General features: G+C 40.9%; 4 protein-coding genes across 4 annotated transcripts; 2 read left to right on the top strand and 2 right to left on the bottom strand.

Moving 5' to 3' along the window:
- Window positions 1-301: 301 nt before the first annotated feature.
- Window positions 302-4,181, bottom strand: LOC116187669 (protein MAEA homolog). Its single transcript, XM_031516550.1, has 7 exons — window positions 3,715-4,181; window positions 2,941-3,135; window positions 2,740-2,862; window positions 1,883-2,068; window positions 1,445-1,578; window positions 758-944; window positions 302-637 (listed from the first exon to the last, which is right to left on the bottom strand). The coding sequence occupies exons 1-7, from the start codon at window positions 4,048-4,050 to the stop codon at window positions 536-538; spliced, it is 1,263 nt and encodes a 420-aa protein (XP_031372410.1). The 5' UTR covers window positions 4,051-4,181; the 3' UTR covers window positions 302-535.
- Window positions 4,182-5,987: 1,806 nt separating this feature from the next.
- Window positions 5,988-8,459, top strand: LOC116188203 (protein IN2-1 homolog B-like). Its single transcript, XM_031517405.1, has 10 exons — window positions 5,988-6,288; window positions 6,430-6,501; window positions 6,628-6,688; window positions 6,784-6,870; window positions 7,111-7,209; window positions 7,298-7,400; window positions 7,483-7,559; window positions 7,653-7,760; window positions 7,847-7,927; window positions 8,045-8,459. Exons 1-10 carry the CDS (start codon window positions 6,041-6,043, stop codon window positions 8,054-8,056), a joined length of 948 nt encoding a protein of 315 aa, XP_031373265.1. The 5' UTR covers window positions 5,988-6,040; the 3' UTR covers window positions 8,057-8,459.
- Window positions 8,460-8,463: 4 nt separating this feature from the next.
- Window positions 8,464-11,489, bottom strand: LOC116188202 (CDP-diacylglycerol--glycerol-3-phosphate 3-phosphatidyltransferase 2). Its single transcript, XM_031517404.1, has 7 exons — window positions 10,860-11,489; window positions 10,122-10,219; window positions 9,998-10,048; window positions 9,768-9,881; window positions 9,341-9,397; window positions 9,166-9,251; window positions 8,464-9,068 (listed from the first exon to the last, which is right to left on the bottom strand). The coding sequence occupies exons 1-7, from the start codon at window positions 11,461-11,463 to the stop codon at window positions 8,951-8,953; spliced, it is 1,128 nt and encodes a 375-aa protein (XP_031373264.1). The 5' UTR covers window positions 11,464-11,489; the 3' UTR covers window positions 8,464-8,950.
- Window positions 11,490-14,764: 3,275 nt separating this feature from the next.
- On the top strand, window positions 14,765-21,150 carry LOC116187667 (TBC1 domain family member 8B). Its single transcript, XM_031516544.1, has 18 exons — window positions 14,765-15,100; window positions 15,707-15,776; window positions 16,120-16,746; window positions 16,831-17,016; window positions 17,119-17,232; window positions 17,426-17,484; window positions 17,705-17,771; window positions 17,919-17,970; window positions 18,074-18,166; window positions 18,311-18,394; window positions 18,494-18,924; window positions 19,007-19,068; window positions 19,230-19,299; window positions 19,469-19,549; window positions 19,632-19,733; window positions 20,057-20,181; window positions 20,525-20,642; window positions 20,736-21,150. Exons 1-18 carry the CDS (start codon window positions 15,048-15,050, stop codon window positions 20,856-20,858), a joined length of 2,517 nt encoding a protein of 838 aa, XP_031372404.1. The 5' UTR covers window positions 14,765-15,047; the 3' UTR covers window positions 20,859-21,150.
- Window positions 21,151-21,223: the final 73 nt, after the last annotated feature.

Here is a 21,223-nt window from a genome sequence, read left to right as displayed (position 1 = left end):
AACTGATGAACAAGGGCTGTAAAATTCCGAAACATGGGCAGACGGGTGGAGTTTGGACCCATGAAGGACGAACTTAAGCAAAAAATGGCCGAAAGTCAAAACATGGGCATGGTCGTAAAAGGCTGACGTCAGGCAGGCGAAAGCCAAACCTGGGGCAATTGTGCTTATGAAAATATTATACGTTGTGCGGGATTAACCGGTCTGATTTGTTAGTGCAGATGTAATGTAATGGCGGGCTCAGGGATTATTAGCCTGGCCCGGTCGCATAGCCCAGTCAGAGTAAGGATCAGCCCTCCCTCACTGCTCGATAAACTATACTTTCACCTGCAGTGAAAGTGTGCACATTGCGGTGTTCAATACACAGACCAAATCCATTATTGAAAAAAAAAAAAATTTCGGAATCTTACTTATTACATTTACTTGAATCGATACATTATTGGAAAGAAACTAAAACAACAGGTAAACATGAAGAGTTCTGTGCTTATGTACAGACCACGACTACGGGAGGAGGCAGAGTAAAAGGCAAATAGATAGGCTAAGAGATGTACGCTTTAACTAAATCTGTGTAGTTGCAGACCAACCCTGACCGTGGACAAGTAATTTTACCGTCATTCTGCTTCGCCATCTCTTCAAGAGCCTGTGCATGAAGAATAACACAGGATAGGACTCAATTAGCTGATAACACACCTTTGCCAGCACGTCACGGCAGATGTAATTCACAAAATACTTTTCACTGCATGTGTATAACGCACAGTACCTTGGTGCTGTAGACATAACCGTTAGGTAGAACCAATGGAGGATTTTCCGTGTCCATGAGCTCTTTTGTTATGTAACATACAAGCTTCGAATGATGCTGCTTGGAGTATGGCAATGGCATCGCTAGCTTCCTGAAACTTTCTTGTGACAGTGGGTCCTCCTTGGAGCAATCATCCTCATAACAGTATCTAAACAGTGATCGTCAAGGCACAAATTTCCAGCTTGGATGAAACTGGGGACACCGAACAAAACCTCATTAAGGTGGGCACACCCAAACGCCCATTATGTTGCATTTGCTCCAGCTGCTGATTTATTATATTTCTACACACGTCTCAAGTAAGTATTTGAGTAAGAATGAAGCAAGAAAAACCACATGTAGATATTGCGGAAGATGGCATAGACCGAAGGACAATAGGATGCCTCTCGGTTTAGTGATGATGCATAGGCCTAATGGATGATGCAGCTTCTAGCCATATTACTATTACTTCCAACACCGTAAGAAAATATTAGTGCAGTCGGCAAAATAATCCATTAGTTCTACAGAATATGGTCACCCTTTACTATTATATATAATTATTCTTTTAATAAATAGTAAAAGTAACTTTTACTCCTTTCAAGATTACTCCAGTCTTCACGACTCATACTCAGACAAGCAGTTGGAAAGCCACAAAGAAGCAATGAAGGATACGGTGTTTTGAGAGCAGATAATCCTGCTTGCAAATATATATTTAACAAAGGCTCAACAGTCATGCCATATAATCTGCAGAATTCCTGTTTGAATAGGTCCACCAGCAATTCCCACTGCTTAGGTTCAAATAAAACCTGAAACCAAAATCAATCATATCCCTTGAATCAGCAGGTAACACAGGCAACCACCGCGAAAGTTTTAGAATAAACTTGAAGCATTTTCTTCTCTTAAGGAAAAGACGCGTGGATCTTTGTCAAAAAATGACTGTTTACAAATGAATGTCCAAATGTGGATTTTCCCCCCCTCCTTTTTTGGCCAGTAAATGTGGAATTTACCTTGATGTATATGCATAAAATGCTAAAAAATGTTTTATGTAGGAGTAGAGCAGTGCATCCATATCAAAGGAAATTCTTTCATGGAACAAGAAGAATGAATCACCTTATAGGTTGCACATTCAGTGCTACTCTTGAATGCCAAGGTAGCCATAACTCGTTGCACTTCTTTCATATGGGTAGCTCCCCATGGTGCAAGGTACTTACGAGCATATGCAATAGCTCGTGTATAATTCTCTGCTCTGACCAATTCTATAAATTCTTGGAGTCTCAATTGAAATTCGAATACACTCTGTCATCAACAGCATCATCATCATTAAAGGGTGGACGCAAATTTATAAAATCTGACAATTAGATCTCCTCATCTATCCATTCCATGATCAGGAAAAAATAATGAAGATTAAAACGGATAGGAAGAAACTAGGTAGCAATTACAATTAAGATGAGCATACTGAATGCACTTCATGGAGCGAGCAGCTCAGAAGTCCATATGTGTGTTAGCCGACAATTTTGAAGAACTACACAGCAACAGATCTCAGAAGTGATTATCTATAAATTGCCATTTCCTACTGAGCAATAACTACTTACTTGTTTATTATGAGTAGAGGGAGAGAGGGGAATAATAAGTCCACCAATACAAATTTTAATTTCATATATTTTCAGAACCCAGCTTTACGTAGGCTTTTAAGGTCCGTCAAAGCGACAGGCCTCGTAAAGTTCTACTCAGGATATTACCGCAAGTGCAAGAATGAACTCCATTTTGTCTGGCAGAAAAGTTGAACATAGAAAATGACCATAGGCGGCAAATAATCAAAGAAATTTGTCAGCAATCTATGTGATAAGGCTTAGAAGATCAATATAATGTTCGTTCCCAAACAGAGTAAGAGCACAGCACATACTGAGTTCAAAATAACAGCACGAGTAGTTGGAGAGAGAGAAAGAGAGAAGCGACATGCAACATACTTTGGATTTCTTCAATCTTGCCTTGTTTTCAGCACACCAAGCTAGTGCCGGACCAACTTCCTTATTCTGAAGGGCATCGATAACTCTTTTTGCTTCTTGAAATACGTCCAAATCAACAAGATCCTATTCCAAAAAGTTCGGTCAAATAGCTAGTACACTGAAAGAACAAGAGTGTATGTATAACAATGAAGGGAATGGTACCTGTATATTACTGGTCTCTGCAAGTTTCACTGCAGTGTCATAGTAAGACATTCGCAACATGTAATCTACAAGAATCCGCTTCAATCTTGTATTGTTCCAATCTGATAAATTCTCTGAGTCTGCTGATTCCAAGTGATCAAGTCGAGCTCGGCATCTTTGTGCTTGCAAGTGCTCTGTCCGACTTTCCTCTTCCAACTAGTTGATCATAAGGGTAAATAGAGAACGCCAAAACGATGGTAAGTTCGTGATTTAACTGAATAAAAGTAAATGAACCATTCATTGGTAGGAAAACCCCTCAGAAGAAGCTCTTCAAAAAGTTATAGGCACAAATAGTTTCCATTTTATTGATATCCTACGAAAAAGTAGCCAGAATTTACTGAAGTAAAAAAGAATGTTGATCATCCAATGGAAGTTCCACAGTCCTCTCCTTCGGTTCATTTTCAAGAAACAAAGTTAGGGTTTCACGCAAGATTGCATAAATGCAAGCACATCCCCACTTTTTCACGGCAAAAACATACAATCAAATCAAAGATCGCTCTCATTCAGCTCACTGAAACTACTTCGTCAGTCGGATAAACTCGAACTTTTCCCCATTCCGCATATATAAATATCTCATTTCTTGGTGAATGAAGGCTTAACTATCACCTAAAAACTCCAATCGGCTCAGGGGAATAAGTGTAGCTGTCAAATCGCAATTCAAACTCATCGACACAGACTATTATCTTGCTTGCCCCCAGCAACTCACTGAGCAACAAGAATCGAAAATAACCACACCTTCCTCTTGAGGCCTTGCAGCCTGGAGACAAGCGAGCTCAGGCGATCGACGGCTTCATCGCGCGACACGTCAGCTGAGTCGGCGACCTCGCCGACGCCGGAGATGACGGAGGACACCTCCTTCTCAACGACGCGGTGGTTGGCGCGGATCGACTTCTTGTAGTGCTCGAACGGCACTCTGAGGAACTGGTGCTCCAGCTTCAGCGATTCCGTCAGCTGCGTCATCTTGGAGGCGGCGGGTGCAGCTGCGGCAGCGGCGGAGGCGACCGCCGCGACGGCAGCGCTGCCTGCCGGCGCGGAGGGATTCCCGTTAGATGCGGGAGGATCGATCTCCATTTTTCTAGGGATTACGGAGACAATTGTGGAAGAATCAACACTTTGAGTGTGGCTGTTGGTCTGTTCGTTCTAATGGAAAGAGGAGAATATACATCATATTATTATTAGCAGAAGCGTCGATCGAGCAATGCCTCAGCTATGGGGCAAGAAGACAACGTGACGGACAGCAATGAGGAGTGTGAAACGACGGCGTTTCCCCGATGAGCCTCCTCTATGGGCCTCAACATGGACCGAACCGGCCCAATCCTTCCCGGGCTGTGAAAGGTTATGGAGAGATGGATTATGGAGCTATTTTTAAGTGTCAGAAGCGGTTTAAGAAAATCTAAAGATAGAAAATCACAAATGATGAGATTATAATTTATTTTTATTGTAAAAGTAGAATATAAATATACATGTTTTTTTGTGCTTACCTAGCATTCGGAAGTCCATTGCACCCCGTCTAGTCCATTTAGAAGTGAATTGGCCCACTAAGAAGTAAAACTCTCACAATCAAATATTTTCTCCATTTATAAGATTCGAATACGAGACTTACTTAAGGAAAATAAGTGTCGAATCGCTTAAATCCATCTTATTAATTATATATATATCAGTTGATTTTATTATCTATGAACACTTACATTTACCGGAAAGGCAAATGATTATAATAAAATAAACAATTTTTTAATAAAATGTTGTCAATTTGCAAAGTATTATTATTAATTTTTGAAAGGTATAATAGATAGTTTTTATGTGTATTTATAGATAAATCTAAACATGACAAAGGGATTAAAATGACACAATTGGTACTCAATTCATATGTTTAGTACTTTTACTATTTGTGATAGATTATACAAACTGCTAAAAAACTTGAATTGAGGTACTAAATACGTGAATTGAAAGTAAAAGCAACAAATACATGTACTAATCCTGAATAATAAAAATATTAAATACATGGATCGGAATACTAAATATTGAATTGAAAATACTAAATGTGTTTCCTTAATCACTATCACTTGACCCTTTTAACTCCCTCCTTCTCTATGTTTTCTCCTTCCACTGACAATTCCCCAAGCCATTCTACCATGCAACTCCTCCACTCTTGCTCTCACTCTCTCTCTCTCAAATCTCGCTGCCTTCAGATCACGTGAGAAGGAGCTCTATTTATCGGTCGAGAATAGGGATGCTCGATGATGCTGTGGTAAGGTGCTCGAAGCAGTCCTCAACCACGTCAAGACCCATGCTCAATTGTGCCCCGTGGTATGATTTCCTCGTACAATCAGGTAATCTATCCATTAATCGTATTATCATCATTTTTATTTGTACCAAGGGATGGCCTCAACCCCAAGAGAAAGTACGTAAACTAATGAAATTGAATTTACAGCCTCATTTTTATTTTAAAAAATAAATAACTAAAAATAAACAGTAAAAAGAAATATACGTAAAGAATTAATTAGACTATATGATGATTTAATCAACTCACGTAAATTAATGTTGCATGGCCAGGTTTGGACGGAGAGGAATGGGGTAAGAAATCTAATGAATATGGTGGGGAAGGAGCTGAAGATGGAAGGGTTAATGCCGGGCACATACTTCGCTGGTTCGAAGATTTTGTAATGGATATGAAGCCTTACAAGAAGATTCTCAATGGCTGTTTGGATTTCCTGATTTCTTCAGAAACCAATATTAAAAGCATTACATTAAAAAAAAATCTCAATAAATTTAACTACCCGTATAAATATCGAGCTTTTAAATATCTGCTCAACGCGCGAGCCAGCATCTAGTAATATAATAATCTAATAACAGTGCATGAACCGACCAAACGCCACCTTTGTGGTTGCAATTGTAAATCAGGGGGAAAAAAATAATCATGCCACGTGTCACAATCTAGTCCGACAGAATCTTGTCCCCGCGATGAATGGAGGAGGACGCAATTATATTGCACGGTCGTCACCGACAGCGGCCGGCCAACAGAACGTGAGCTCAGAGGAAATTGGAAATCAAAAGCCAATCGATGAGCTCCTCGTCGAAACTAAGCTTCACGGCCTCGTCACCCCTGACGTCCTCCAAAGGTCTCCCTTCATCTATCGCTTTCACTTCCCACAAAAATCCCAGTACAAGAATCCCAGCTCGTTCTGCCGTTTTCACTCCTCCAAGCTCTCTTCAATCCCGAGCTGCTCCTTGCTTCTGCAACCCCGTATCTGCTCGTAAAGGTCGGACCTTTAGCGCCAGAGCTTCTCTTTCTGCGACCATGGCTACTGGGTAAGCTTGCCTTTCTTTTCTCCTTCCTTCCAGTTGGTGATACCTTCAGTTACCCACCCTGAACGACAAGAGTTTGATTTCTTTCTTCTTCTTTTTTTTGTCCTGATCATGTCGTTCCTTTTTCTTGTCGTGTAATCTCAGAGTGAAGGAGGTTCTTCCCCCAGCACTCACATCTACCTCAGACCCACCACCGGTTTTCGATGGAACCACGAGGTTCGTCTGCTCGGCCTTTGGAATGTCATGTTCAGTGTTTGCTCGAATGCCTTCAAGAAACGTTTGCTGCATTTTTCCTGAGATCGGGACCCGATAAATTCGAGTTTTCAACTCCGTGTTTCGTAGGTTGTACATATCTTACACTTGCCCGTTCGCTCAACGCGTGTGGATTACCAGAAATTGTAAGGTTGTTCCCTCTTCTCCTGAAGAAGTATTAGTTCATTTTCAGTTATCTTATTCTCAGCTTCTTTGGAAACTTATGCGTCGTTTCGGGTCTAACAGGGATTGCAGGATCAGATCAAGTTGGTCCCTATTGATCTGCAGGACAGGCCTGCTTGGTACAAGGAAAAAGTGAACCCTGGCAACAAGGTAATGCTACTTTTTAAGGAGCAGATATTTGTTGGATTTACTCGACGTAGTGTTTCGAAGCCGGGAATGCACCCTTGACAGAAATTTTTCGTCTTCAGCGTAGATTTCATCTTGATTTCACCTGGAAATGTCTATCTGTTTCTTGACAGCTCCTCCTATATATATAAAATTGAATCATGGAGATGATGAAATGGAAGACTGCATACTAGTAACATCCGGTTTATATCGTAACTGTCTCAGGTGCCATCGCTGGAGCACAACAATGAGGTCAAGGTTGAGAGTCTTGATCTGATCAAGTACATCGAGGAAAACTTTGAAGGTCCTTCGCTGCTGCCTGATGTAAGCACACTCCACGGCAACTATGACTGCCATAAATCAAGCTCCTCATGTTTGAATAAGTCCAGCTTATTTTGGTGAGTGTTCGCAGGATCCTGTCAAGAGAGAGTTTGCAGAAGAGCTCTACTCATACATGGACACTTTCACCAAGTCCGTCTTTGGAACATTCAGGGGAGAAGGGGATGATAAAGCCGGTGAGAACATTTCTTCTATCTATGTTTTTTCTTTCCTCAAATGACGATAATTATGCACTAATTACCAGGGAAATTCTGGCAGCTGCTGCTTTTGATGAACTTGAGAAGGCTCTATCCAAGTTTGATGATGGACCTTTCTTCCTTGGCCAGTTTAGTTTGGTGAGTGAATGTACATCTTTCATGGTCTCATCTTGGTCTAGTGCCAATTGCCAAAAACAAGTTGGGAACTGATAAGACCTTACCTTCCACTAGGTGGATATAGCATATGCTCCATTTATCGAAAGATTTGGGCCATATCTTCTAGAGGTGAAAAAGATCAACATTACCGAGGGCAGGCCCAAGCTGGCTTCTTGGATTGAGGTACAGGAGAACTTCTCGATATGGACTACTTATTTCCTGTTTGTTTTCATTCTTGATTATTTCATGTGCAACGTACTTTTGCACAGGAAATGGAGAAGAACGAGGCTTATACTCAAACTCGCAGTGACCCAAAGGAACTGATGGAAAAATACAAGAAGCGATTCGGGGTATTTTCCTCCAAACTTGATAAATCGTTGTTACCAGTCCAGGGAAGTATTTTTACCGCATACTGATAGACAAACCAAACGAGCTAATTCTTTCTGTGGTCCATCCTCCTCATGCAGGGTTCGCTCTGATCAGTCTTCCAAAGAACCCAAGGATAGAAGCCATACCCATCTTTCGAACATGCTTCGTTTGTGTACTTGTGAGACCTTACAGTATTCGTATCTGGTAGTACATGTAATTTCTTATGAATAAGGTGAGAGTAATGTATTATTGTAAAGGAGTCTGCCTTAGAGCTCCTCTGAAGTGTAAGACGAGTAAGCCCTTTTTCATATGCTATGTAGTAGGGTGCTTATCCATAAGCTGTTCCTGCAGAAGCTTGGCACCACCAGCTTGAAATTTATCATCAATGGTTATACTGAGGAGCCGTAACAGCCGGAAATTTCTCGCTCATGAAACCTATTCAATGTGTTAAATGTATTAGCCAGAAATTTCTCGCTCAGGAAACCCATTCAATATATTAATGTATTGCCGTGCTACAGTAAGGAACACCCTTCAAACCTTTTCAATAAATTGTCAGAATGAAGAATGTATTGCAGTGCTACGGGAAGGAACACCCTTCAAAGGATGCTCATTTCTTCTGAATTACAGAGGACTACCCATACAGAACACTACAGCGATAATGAAACTATGAAATTCCTGAAAGCTAGATTTCGATCTGAGATCTGCTTCCTGTAGTTGCCCGGCATTGTCCACTTACTTCCCAGACCTGCATCAAGGATCTTGGTGTGGCACAGCATCCTAAGGAACCTATTTCCAGAAGAAAGATATTCAAGAACCAGTAACTATACTAATAATTTTCACTTCAGTGAATGATCAGAATCTTGCTCTTCCAAGGATAGAATATGATTGGTTTAAAAACAAAAAGGAAGGATAGAATATAATTGAATAGCTCAATAACCAGAGACTGCATTGTATTTTGCTGCCAAGTCCAGGGAAGCTAAGAGCTAAGGACTGGGCGCATAACATTACTTAAGCAAAACTTTCCATATCTTCCTCATATACACAACCAAGGACCAGACAGCAAGCCCAGCTGAGATATAAAGCAATGCCACCCCAGTACCAATTAGCCCGGGTCCTCCGATACTGCACAAGCAAATGAGTAAGCATTAGATTTTCAAACCAAATAAACCTTCTTACCTTATTACTACAAAGAGGAAGATAGAGCAGCTCATCAAGAAACCTGCAGTCTCTAGTCGCCAATAAAATGGTTAGTGCAGTCATCTGTGTGGCTGTTTTCCACTTCCCCAAGTTATTTACAGCAACAGCCTGAAATGATTCCCATTGTTATGGCCTTGCACTTGAATAATTCAGGTATAAAAGATCACCAAAGGAGCGCAGGAGGAAGAAAAACACACCTCTAATAGCTTACTATTCTGAGAAGCAGCCCATTCTCTGACTGCAGACATAGTTATCTACGAAGCAATCACAGAGAGGATTTAACATGCAGAGTCCCAGCAGCGCATTCATATTGATGTTGGAGCATTGGAAGAAAAATTTTTGCGTGTGAGTGGAAAAAACCGTATGAAAAACAAGAAAGAAACAATCAAACGGCCTCTGCTTGTTACTACATATACGAACTAAACAGCCGAATGCTGAAAGCCAAAAAACTAGAATTCAGGTTATTTATCACACCCCTGCAATGGTTGTGTGATGGCTAATTAAATGAAACCATGCAATAATATACAATTGTGTAACAATTCAAAGAAAAAGATGCTGAAGAAAAAGGTACCACACTGACAAAGCTGTGAATATAGGAGAAGGTTCGGGTGCCTAAAAATTTACCTCTCTACCAATTATAGCTATTGCAGGTACAGTCATTAGCCATGGGACTTTTCCAAACATATCAAATTCCAATGGTCTTGTGCAAAGTAAAACCAGTGCGGCAGCAACCATAAGCTGCATTAGCAAGTGCAGAAGTCAGTCGGGTCTTCTAACATAGGCTGTTCGCCTTAATCGGTCAACTAGCTCCGTGAGATAACTCTTGATTTCTTACAGGGTAAAATTGAGCTTACCTTGTCAGCCACTGGATCTAAGAAAGCACCAAAAGCAGAGCCTAATTGCATCTGAAACGAACCACCAGTATCAAAGATTCTGAATTTGTAAGAATAACATAAACTTCGTCTCAACGAACTATACCTTCCGAGCAATGTAGCCATCGAGCCAATCAGTAATTGCTGCAGCAATAAAAATGCTAGTCGTAGCAGTAGTCCCCCACCAACTATCCACGTAAAAAGCTGGTGAAACAAGAAACCATGTTAAGCTATCATCAAGATTGAGCCTCCACATATGCTTCATAAGCAATTCAAGTATAACAACACTGTGTGAACTTAAGTAACCCCATCCACACGGCCTCGGATGTTGCAATTCATATATGACAAAGACAAGTATATAGACAACTGAAACAGACCAACATCCTATCGAGCCAAAAAATGAAGGTATGTTGTTAAAAGTACAACGCCTCACAAGTAAAAAGGAGTGGCAAAAGGTAACAATTAGGATTTGAAAGAATTCGATGCCATCTACTCTCGCTACCCAGCTGAGGAAAATGAAACTCGAAATCGCCATTGACAGTTGAACTAATATCTAACCGAATGCATCATAACAGAAGTAAGGGAAAGACAGAACTTGAATCATACAGATTCAGGCATCAACAAAGGGCCCCTAGATTTCTCCTAAGGTTCTTGCATAATAATTTCACTCAAATTATGTTGATTTTTCTTAATTCCCCTCCAATCTCATATCCGAAAAGGGAATCCAAGCTCCGTCTATCGAAGCAGACAGACCAGCAGAACTCCAGGAAGCCTTCCGTGAAACGCCAATTCATACAGATCGAAAATGAAGAATTGTGCAAACTTTGATGGGGAAGAGACGTACTGCTGATGAAGAGCGGCACAGCAGCAACACGACCGAGCGTCAAGATCGTAGGCAATGTGAGCAATTTGCTCGAATTCTGATCGGCATCTTGCATCGACGGCGGCGGGGAGGCCCCGCGAGCAGCCTTCTGATCGTCGTCATCGTGATTCAAGAAGGGCACGCTTTTCGCGTTCTCTGAGGCCATGCTCTTCGCCGCTACAGACTCCCCTCGGTTGTCGGAGTCAGAGGAGCTAAAATAGGACAAGCATTTGCTGCTACACTCAGGTTGCCTCAAAATCAGGACACTCGAGCCGAGAGTTTTGCTGCTGATATTGGCAGGGCAGCAAGGGGGCGCGCACGGTGGTATCCTGCGCCCCTGTGGCCGCGGCGCCGGCAGCGTTGGCCCTCTAACGGCAACGGAGGAGGGGTTGGGAATTCTTGATCTTAGGGGTCGCAAGGATGGGGAAAGGGGTCTGCGGGCGGAGGTGGAGGTGGAGGTGGAGCGGAGCCATTTATAGGGAAGGGCGCCATGGATGGAGACGGAGATTGTCAGCTTGAGGCCCGACATTAGTGGCTTCTTAATTCGACTTTGCAAAGGGACGGGACTCGGTTTAAATTGGATCATTTGTTGTAATATCGGACGGTCCGAATAGCTCAAATCAAACTCGGACCCTGACACGATTTGATGCCTCCCATCTCTTTGGTTCTTTCTTTAGCTTCTATATCTTGTCTTGCGTCATTTTATGTAGTATGATCCTGATTTTTGTCCATCGGACTCGTTTGGCAACTTGGGCTTAGGCCCCCATTTCACCAGAAAGGGCAAAAAAAAAAAAAAAAAAAAAGGAAAAGAAAGTTCGTCGGGCTTGCAGCAACGTGCGGTTTTATGAAACAAACCTAAAAATCTCTGACCCCGTGAAAAGGTCAAAGCCAAAATATCTCGACAATGGGGAGAGTATTCTACTTTCAGAATCCCACTTTACAATTACCATATCGGGATGTTATGAGTTACTAATCTATTTTTAGGTCTATATTATTACAAAATCTCTCTCGAGAGAGACCTATTGAGGCTACTTGTATGATACTGCAACCGGACATTTCACGGATATGGGTGCGGTCCGCCTTCAATTGAAAAGAAGTTGTTCCTGAGCGAGGCTACGAATCGAGACATCTCCTCTGACTAAGCTAATAAATTGAATGAGCGAATGAATATAGGCATGTATCATCATATTGGTGGACCCAAACCCAGGTGTATGGGCCTCGCAGAAACATAAAGAAGTGGATAATCTATTAGAAAATAAAAAAGTAGATCGATTGACTGATCGAAAACGTTAATAAAAGTTTAATTCTTTTTTTGAAGTTGCACGCCATTACCTTTTGTTGTAGGGAGAGGGATGCACTTACCTGCATGCCAATCCCATCCTCTTTTATACAAATCCTCGAATTCACTTGATATTATTGTCCACTCGACTGCAGAAATATTCTCCCCCCGTCTATATCATCAATACTCAGCCCTCGAGCTGCAAGCCCCTGTCAAAGTTGCCATCGACCCGCGATTAGACATGGATCGATTACTCTCTCTTATCCTAGCCGATCGATCAAATTTGAGATGCTTTAATTACAACAAACTCCAGATTTACAAACGAAGCATCTTTCTTAGTAAGTTGCTTGCTATAATGGCCTTTTTGCTGGGATTTCACAGTTCGTCAGCAGAGTAGCGGCAGACACGGTGCCGATTTTGACGGCTTGAAGGCAGTCTCTTTTCTCATTTGCCGTGAAAAGTCGGAATCATATGGGATCAGAAGAAAGTACGAGTTTTCCAATTTCTTTTATCCGGTGGAAATGAATCAATGCGTGTAACCGTGGCTACTGTCAAAGGACAGCCCCAGCAACACAAATCACACCCGATCTATATTTTTTCTGATGAGCGTCGAAGTTCCGAGTACAGCTGGACCGGGACGGATTTCGTATAAGTATCCACATGTCTTTTGTCGGCATAACTTCGTACCATAACGATCAGTATCAAATGTCAATGTGTTAAAGAGGGTATGAAGTTCTAATAAATGTAAAGAAAATTCTACCATACCATAATAGATTAGCATCTTAACTCGGCCTCAAGCTAAACAAGACGGCCCGGTACAACGGTAATTATATGTCATATATCACATCCGAGAGGCACGATAGGAGCTCCCGATCCAATACCACAGCTTGAGTACTCGCGTTGCAGTGATTTTATTTTAAAGCCAAGCTTTCCGAAAAGGGTCGAGTTGGCAATGAGGAAGAAAGGTGAACCTGCTTTATGTCTTGATCTCCGGTTGACAAATGATATAATCAATGGGGCCATGCTCTGTGCGATCCATCCCAATTAACCCGAGAGATGAAAAGGATGGGTCCCATGCGCGCATGTCTTGGGTCCTACCCTATGCAATGCATTATCCTATGTGCCGATGGACATGTCATTCCTCTACACATATTTAATACTGAAGTATTTATCCGTAAAATATCTGCCCGTCTTCTCTATGATCGGTCCCGAGTCCAACCTCGTATAACCGTATCGGACGAGAAAATTTTAAATGATCATACTTCAAATGACGTGGCGAGAAAGAATCAATAAGAGTTCTTTAATAAATAATAATTATAACAATTATTCGAGTGATTAACATCAAGTCCCTAATTTCATGTAATTTGATTGGTGCTTCCTCACGTCACGTGACAAGATAAAATCACCCAATAACTTCTCGTGCCGGACTAGTCATTTGCATTTTGAGCCTCTTAATAATTATTACTATTTCTGATCACGCAACGCGTACTTACTATTGGGAGAAAAATTCAGATTATTGGCATCATATAATACTTTGCCATTTATTAATAATCGCGAAGGTATCAGAAGATAAACTCCTTTCAAATGGTGTTCGGGTCCACTGATTAGGACGCAAGAACGCTCGCATTCCTCTGAATAGTCCTAGTACCAAAATTCATATGTCATCCTTACATCGGTCATAAATAGTAAATAAAAATACACGCAATAATTACTTTCGGACCAAAAGAGGAAAAATTGACAATTATCATTTCATTTCAATAAATGCATAATTGAAAAAAAAATGCTTATAAAAAAATGCATAATTGAAACATTTTCATCTTGTCGGCGGTCCAACATTTACGAATTTATCTCTATTTAAAATATAAAATTTCCCAACTTCTTGTTTCTTCTGCCATCTTTCTATATATATATATATATACACACATATACATACATATATATATATATATTTTTTTGTTTTTTCTAATCTACATTGCCTTAATGCTAGATTTTACGACATAAGAGTTTTCTTAGCGTGGATCGGTGAGGTTACTGGAATTACATTTGTTAACATTGTCCGTGGTTGTAGTGGAGCCATCTCTCCAATATTCGTGAACTCAAAAATTGATATGTCAAAGCAAATACATACATACATACATACATACATACATATATATATTTATTTATTTATGGCTCAAAACAATTACAAATGATTGCTTGGCATTAACGGCTAATATCGGTAATAGTTTCAAATTTTTAAAAAAGGAAAATACCATCAAATTTGAATATCAACGCCACTTTTGTTTGATCCGACGTTATTTCATTTTATGTACCTTGGAATTATAATTGGGAAAGAAGATAAAGTCCACCCGATAAAAAAACTCTCGAGAAAAAAAATATATAGTTGTCAGCAACTTAATTAAAAAAAAAATTAGTTGTCTGCAAGACTGCAACTCATATGAAAAAAAAATAATATTATTTGTCCGTCTTCGAGCTGTTAAAAAAATAATAATTTAGGGAAAGGGGGGACTAATATTTTGCATATTTGCGTTTTTACCACGAAAACACTCAATTTCAGGGAACAGCACATGACGATAATCTCGCCATTTGCATTGCATGTGACCCACTTCTCTCTCTCTCTCTAAGCCCCTTAACTCTCACTCTCCCTCAACTCTGCTCTCTGCTCCGCATCTCTCTCTCTCTCTCATTTCAGTTGCAGAAGAGGAAATTAAGGGGGGAGGAGCGAGGAAGGACCAGCACCGGGCCAAGCCAGCAGCTGAAGCAGAGCCTCTTCTTCTTCGAGATCTTCTCCGCCGCCGCTGTCCAAACGCAGCTTTTACCGAGTCTTCAGCTTCCCTCTCTCTCTCTCTCTCGCTATCCAGCCGCTGTCGGCCAATCAAAGCGATCCACCTATGAAGGCTGCCAAAGCCTCCATTAACCCCCTCATCGCCTTCGAGCACAAGAGGTCAGCACCATTTCTCCCCACCCCCTCACTCCCACTTTCTTCTCGATCCGGTGCTTTTTCATACCATCTAAGCTGCACATTGCTTTTGATTTCTCTCCGCCTGCTTGGATCGCCTGCGATCGTTGCAGCTCCCGTCACTGCAGTCGAGTGAAAACCAGATTGGTTTGTAATTCGATGAAATCTCGGTCTGACTCAATTGCTTGGATGGTTCTCTCTACGATCCTGTGATGGCGTTGTTTGTCTGACTGAGCTCGTGGAAACTAGCGTACTATGATTCTGCTAGTGCGTTTGTGGAATGTGGCGCTGCTGCTACTGAAATTGAGCTCTGTACGGATGCAACGTTAAGCTAAATGGAGAGTAGAATTTGAAGTTGTATGCTGAAGGAAAATGCTGTCGCCGTGTCTGATTCGGCACCTTTTTTTTTTTTTTTTTTTTAAGCTTATTGAACGTTCAGGTGAACCGAGCTTGGTCTCATTGTAGCAGATATTCTTGTATCGATTATCTTTCGGTCTTAAAACACTTTCGGTGATGCCAACTCAGGTGGGGGCATTTTATTCTGCTGGTTTCGTGTGATTTGTCCCAACTGAAGGGTGTTTGTGTTGTCAGGGATGCATACGGGTTTGCTGTCAGGCCTCAGCATGTGCAAAGATATCGAGAGTATGCAAACATCTACAAGGTTCTTGCTTTGCACATTCTGTTATGTGTAGTCTGTACTCTTTTACCCGTTTCAGTTTTGTGTTAATCTAGGGAACAAAGGAGAGTATATAGAGTGATCCCGTGCTTTCTTTTATGGACCTAATGTATGGTTTCCAGTCTATTGCGGAAAGCTCAGCTAATCGAAGGCTTCTGTGATCTGATCTCACATTTCAATCTGATCCATTTTTTCTATGTAACATTTTTTTTTGGCCCCATTTTCTATATAATATTGAACATAGATCAGCATTTGAGTGTTTTTTTTCTCCACATGGGATGCTTGCGATATGCTAACACCAAATATTCTCATCTGTATATGTTTTTAGGAGGAAGAGGAAGAAAGGTCAGAGAGGTGGAATAGTTTTCTGGAACGGCAAGCAGAGTCTACTGATTTTCCTGTCACTGGTTTAGTTTCGGAAGTAGATAAGAACAATTTGCAAGAAGAATCAACAGAGCAAGAATCGAGTGGTAGTTCAAAGGACGGTGTTGAAGATGAAACAAGAGGTGGAATACCTGGTTCTGAAAATCTTGCTGGAAATGCTGCAGCAGCAGAAGTGCCAGTTCAGAAGGAAAAAAGAGTTCATAGGATCCAAATCTGGACAGAGATCAGACCTTCTCTTCAGGCTATTGAAGATATGATGAGTGCCCGTGTGAAGAAAAAGAGCAATATATCGAAAACCAAGCAATCAGCCGAAAGTGGGAAGATAATTCCTCCACATGAAGAGGCCAGATCCCCAAAAGGAGCAACGGATGAGGACTCCGAAGATGAGTTTTATGATGTGGAGAAGTTAGAATCATCTGATGCCATTCAAGATGGCACTTCGACTGACAATTCAAATGCTACTACACAAGAATCGACTGTTGATTCTGTTTCCATAGAGTCTTTGATTCCCTGGAAAGAAGAGTTTGAGGTCCTTGTTCGCGGCGGAGTGCCAATGGCCTTAAGAGGAGAGGTACTTTCATCTCGTACTCCAGAACTATCTAACTCTAATTGAAGTTTCAATTTAATGAGTAATCTTATCTGCTCGCGTTTTCAGCTCTGGCAAGCTTTTGTGGGCGTAAAGGCACGTCGGGTGGAAAATTATTACAATGACCTGCTTAGTCATGAAACAAATCCAAATAATAATGTTGAACAGCAGACTTTGCAACAAGATAGCAATGGTAAGGGCACAAATACAGACTCTGGATGCCTGCCAGAGAAATGGAAAGGCCAGATTGAGAAGGTCAGAACATGCCGAGTTCTTAAGATCCACAATGTCATTTGCTGTTAACCGTTGCATTAAAATCCTCTGCATTAAAATCCTCTGCATTATTCTATGCTGTAGGATTTACCTCGAACTTTCCCTGGTCATCCTGCCCTGGACGAGGATGGGAGAAATGCTTTAAGGCGATTATTGACGGCATATGCTCGTCACAACCCATCTGTCGGGTATTGCCAGGTACTCAGTTTTTCTAAAAGTTAGAAATAATTGATGCTATGTCCCATGCGCCTTTATTCATACTAATCAGACTCAAATGAATCGAACTTGAGAAACTACCTTGATTTTCCACTTGCATCCTTTCTGTTGTTAGTTAATTTGCCATAATCTGTTGCTTGAATCTCTCTGCATTTTGGTTGGTATTCCTCTGCAGGCAATGAATTTCTTTGCTGGCTTACTACTTTTGCTGATGCCTGAAGAAAATGCCTTTTGGTGAGCATCTATATTTTAGCTGATATGATTATGATCAATGTGGATTTCTGAGATAGTAATAGCAAATCTCGTGTTTAGTGTATGTGAGGATCATGGGCACCATTTTATCTTTCACTTTGTATGTTTCTGTTGCGGATAGACACTATTATTGCTCTTTGTAGCATTGCGTCTCAATTTTTTTGTGGACACTCATGATTCTGGAAAAAAATGAACTATGCAGGACCTTGATGGGCATTATTGACGATTATTTTGATGGCTATTACTCAGAGGAAATGATCGAATCTCAGGTAACTTTCATACCGTTGTATTTTATTTTTAAGGGAGATCATTGTTGACGTCGAGGAAACATCTTAGGAAAGGAAATAACGGTATAATTATGCTGCACGAGCTGTGTCTTCTGATACCCTTTTTTTTTTGTTAAAAAAAAATGTCAGGTTGATCAACTTGTTTTTGAGGAGTTGGTCCGTGAAAGATTTCCCAAACTAGGTTTGTCTTCTCCAACTCCAACCACTTTAGAATGCCTTCTTGAAAATATTTTCAAAGAGAGCTCTCCAAATGGTTTCTTATTATAATTTTTCCATGTGTGCAGTCAATCATCTCGATTACCTTGGAGTACAGATTGCATGGGTTACAGGGCCATGGTTTCTTTCCATTTTTATGAACATGCTACCCTGGGAAAGTGGTCAGGTTCTATGCCGGATCTTTAGTTTGCCGTTTGAGTGCCATCATTCTACATTTTACCCAAATCTCTTAAATGTGAAATATTAGTTTTGAGGGTAGCCTGGCACTATATATGTTAATGGCAAGCTGGTGCTATGAATTTCAGTTCTTCGTGTCTGGGACTTGCTTCTTTTTGAAGGGAACCGTGTCATGCTTTTCAGAACTGCCCTTGCTTTGATGGAACTATATGGTACTGGCACAGAGACAATTTTTACGAATTTTCTTTTGCATTAATCTTTTTCTCTTTTTTTTTACTTTGTAAAACTTAATCTTATTCAGTTTCATGCAGGCCCTGCACTAGTTACAACTAAAGATGCTGGAGATGCGGTCACCTTGCTCCAGTCACTAGCAGGATCAACATTTGATAGCAGCCAACTTGTCCTGACAGCTTGCATGGGTTACCTGAATGTAAATGAGAAGAGATTACAGGAGTTGAGAGATAAGCATCGTGCTGCAGTAATAGCTGCAGTTGAAGAAAGATCAAAGGGCCTCCGAGCTTGGAGGGATTCTCAGGGTTTGGCCTCTAAGCTATATGGCTTTAAGAATGACCCTAAATTAATGATGATGGAGCCAAATAAAGCAGAACAGCTAGCTGGTTCACAAATTAATGGTGATGCACTTCAGACAAAATCTGGGGCTGCTGATGCTGACGGGGTTCTTGTTAGTCTGACTGGAGATGGAGATGTAGAAGTGGATTCTGTCCCTGATCTTCGGGAGCAGGTATCTTGCCCTTGCTTTCCCTTTTGTTCCATGCTTCCTCTGCATAGTTTTATGAGTTAACCATGGAGAGATTCCATTGCAGGTCATGTGGTTAAAGGTTGAGCTATGCAACTTGCTGGAGGAGAAAAGATCTGCTGTTCTCAGGTTGTCTTTTGGTTTTGTTTAGTTTTCTATTTCTGCCTCATATCTACATCGGCATTTTTTGTGTTTCTTTGCTTAGCCTTGAAGAATGGCTTTACTGCCTGTTACTTAAATTTACTGCATGGAGACTTCTTAGTGACCATGCTCTTTCTATCCTTGCTCAGAGCTGAGGAGTTGGAGACTGCATTGATGGAAATGGTTAAGCAGGATAATCGGCGGGAATTGAGTGCTAAGGTACATTTAAGATGGGAGAAAAAAAAAAAAAAAAGATCGCTGCACGTATTCTTTGTGATCTGCATTTAAGGTTTCCGCCAGAATATCTTGACTAACCTAGTTTCATGCAGTATGTTTGGAAACCTGAGAACCAACTCAGTGACCTATTTTAATGTGATTATGGTCACAGGCCGAGCAATTAGAGCAAGAGGTTGCTGACCTTCGACGGGCTCTCTCTGATAAGCAGGAACAAGAAAATGCGATGCTCCAGGTTCATATTTATGATCGACCTTTTTGGCTTGTCTTGTAGCATTTGGCTTGCCAAATTTATTGTTTGATATCTGCATGTGCAGGTGCTGATGCGCGTAGAACAGGAGCAGCGAGTAACGGAAGATGCTCGTAGGTTTGCTGAACAAGAGACCGCTGCACAGAGAAATGCTGCTCAACTTCTTCAGGTTCTCATAAATCTCTCTTAGTTTTCAATTTTGACTGTTGATGGACCCATTCAGGCTATTTATTACACTAGAAGATAGTTTAGTTTAGATTGTTGAAGTTTTCAAGAAACCATTCTGTTGAATTGCTTGACATGCTGTGACATCTCTTTTTATTGCCGTAGCACAATAGATGTGGCATTCCCAAAGTGAGATGCATGTTTTTCACGCGCTTCAGGAAATCTCCAAATACAATTGTTCCATGCATCTATGTTCTGCATGAATTTGTCTGTGCATGTATGTATGTCTTGGCGTCTCTGCTGTAATGCATATATGAATATATGCAGGAAAAGTATGAAGAAGCGACTGCTTCACTGGCTGAGATGGAGAAGAGGGCAGTTATGGCAGAATCGATGTTGGAAGCTACATTGCAGTACCAATCTGGTCAAATCAAAGCCCAGCCTTCCCCTAGGTGTGTTATCTCTTTGCCAAAAATGCATTTAGCATATAAATTCATTGTCATCAGAAAAGCAACAACTTGCTCTACGTCACTCTTCTTTATTGCCAGTCTGTACATTTGCATATAGAGTACGAACGACTGCAATGTGCAGAGCTCTCAATATCTTCAGTTCATTTTGAATTTTTGAAATTCTTCTCCCCTAAGAAAACTCCATGCAGAACTGAGGGAAAGGAGGAACAAACAATACATGGGGGAGATGTTACATCTTTGGCATGTATTTTGTAAATCATGACTCAAGGACCATACTGTTTGCTGAAACTGCTTTTCTAAAGGTAATGTTCATGGTCCATGTCAGATCTCCACGTCAAGACTCTCCAGGCCGGACTAACCAAGAGCTCACACAAGAGATACCGATGAGGAAGGTTAGCCTTCTCAGTCGACCATTTGGGCTTAGCTGGGGAGACCGAAACAAGGTCAGTTACTGAATTTATCTTTATGCCCTTAGCCATTCTTTGATATCATTTTCTTGATGAGGTTTTGATTCGAAATTTCTACATTTGTGATAGGCAAAGCCTAGCAATGTTAATGAGCCGAATGATATCAAAGAAACACAGAGTCCAAGGACTGAGCTGAAGGAAGCGAATGGCACTGAAGCACCAGAAAACGAGCAAGCTGTTGCCAGTCAATAACGAGAAAAATGGTCTGCTCAAGAGATCTATTCATTGCAAAGTCCTCTGGGATATAATCCATTGAATATATTTATGTCTCTCCCCTTTCAAATCAGGAAGGTTGATAGATTTTAGCATTTTGCTTTTGCCTTCGATTTTTCTTTCCCCACTCGGACCCATCATTTGTTGTTCGTTTGTTCATTAAGTAGAAAAATAAGTTTTAAGAAAATTAAGTTGTGCAGAGGAGCAGAGGATTGTATAATAATAATGATAGTATTAAATCTTCTGAAATTTCTAGTTTTCCATTCTTTAACCAGGATTATATGCAAAAAACACTTGCTGAAAGTATCTCGTAACGAGGATTAACTTAATGCCGAGCAAGAATC

The sequence above is a fragment of the Punica granatum genome, chromosome 8 (assembly GCF_007655135.1).
Source record: "Punica granatum isolate Tunisia-2019 chromosome 8, ASM765513v2, whole genome shotgun sequence".
Classification (NCBI taxonomy): Eukaryota; Viridiplantae; Streptophyta; class Magnoliopsida; order Myrtales; family Lythraceae; genus Punica; species Punica granatum.
Note: the sequence above shows the minus strand (reverse complement) of the source record. Positions and strands in the feature narration are given on the sequence as shown.

What these genes read in the sequence shown, in the direction of transcription:
- LOC116187669 (XM_031516550.1), bottom strand. Translation starts at nt 4,050, where the DNA reads ATGGAGATCGATCCTCCCGCATCTAACGGGAATCCCTCCGCGCCGGCA. An exon ending in CAAGATTGAAGAAATCCAAA is followed by an intron (nt 2,069 to 2,739) that starts GTATGTTGCATG and finishes TGTTGATGACAG; the next exon opens with AGTGTATTCGAATTTCAATT. An exon ending in CTGAATGTGCAACCTATAAG is followed by an intron (nt 1,579 to 1,882) that starts GTGATTCATTCT and finishes TTTTGGTTTCAG; the next exon opens with GTTTTATTTGAACCTAAGCA.
- LOC116188203 (XM_031517405.1), top strand. Translation starts at nt 6,041, where the DNA reads ATGAGCTCCTCGTCGAAACTAAGCTTCACGGCCTCGTCACCCCTGACG. An exon ending in TCTGCGACCATGGCTACTGG is followed by an intron (nt 6,289 to 6,429) that starts GTAAGCTTGCCT and finishes GTGTAATCTCAG; the next exon opens with AGTGAAGGAGGTTCTTCCCC. An exon ending in TCCTTGGCCAGTTTAGTTTG is followed by an intron (nt 7,560 to 7,652) that starts GTGAGTGAATGT and finishes ACCTTCCACTAG; the next exon opens with GTGGATATAGCATATGCTCC.
- LOC116188202 (XM_031517404.1), bottom strand. Translation starts at nt 11,463, where the DNA reads ATGATCCAATTTAAACCGAGTCCCGTCCCTTTGCAAAGTCGAATTAAG. An exon ending in TAGCTATAATTGGTAGAGAG is followed by an intron (nt 9,398 to 9,767) that starts GTAAATTTTTAG and finishes ATTGCTTCGTAG; the next exon opens with ATAACTATGTCTGCAGTCAG. An exon ending in AGAATAGTAAGCTATTAGAG is followed by an intron (nt 9,252 to 9,340) that starts GTGTGTTTTTCT and finishes GAATCATTTCAG; the next exon opens with GCTGTTGCTGTAAATAACTT.
- LOC116187667 (XM_031516544.1), top strand. Translation starts at nt 15,048, where the DNA reads ATGAAGGCTGCCAAAGCCTCCATTAACCCCCTCATCGCCTTCGAGCAC. An exon ending in TGAAAGATTTCCCAAACTAG is followed by an intron (nt 17,971 to 18,073) that starts GTTTGTCTTCTC and finishes CCATGTGTGCAG; the next exon opens with TCAATCATCTCGATTACCTT. An exon ending in AAAGCCCAGCCTTCCCCTAG is followed by an intron (nt 20,182 to 20,524) that starts GTGTGTTATCTC and finishes GGTCCATGTCAG; the next exon opens with ATCTCCACGTCAAGACTCTC.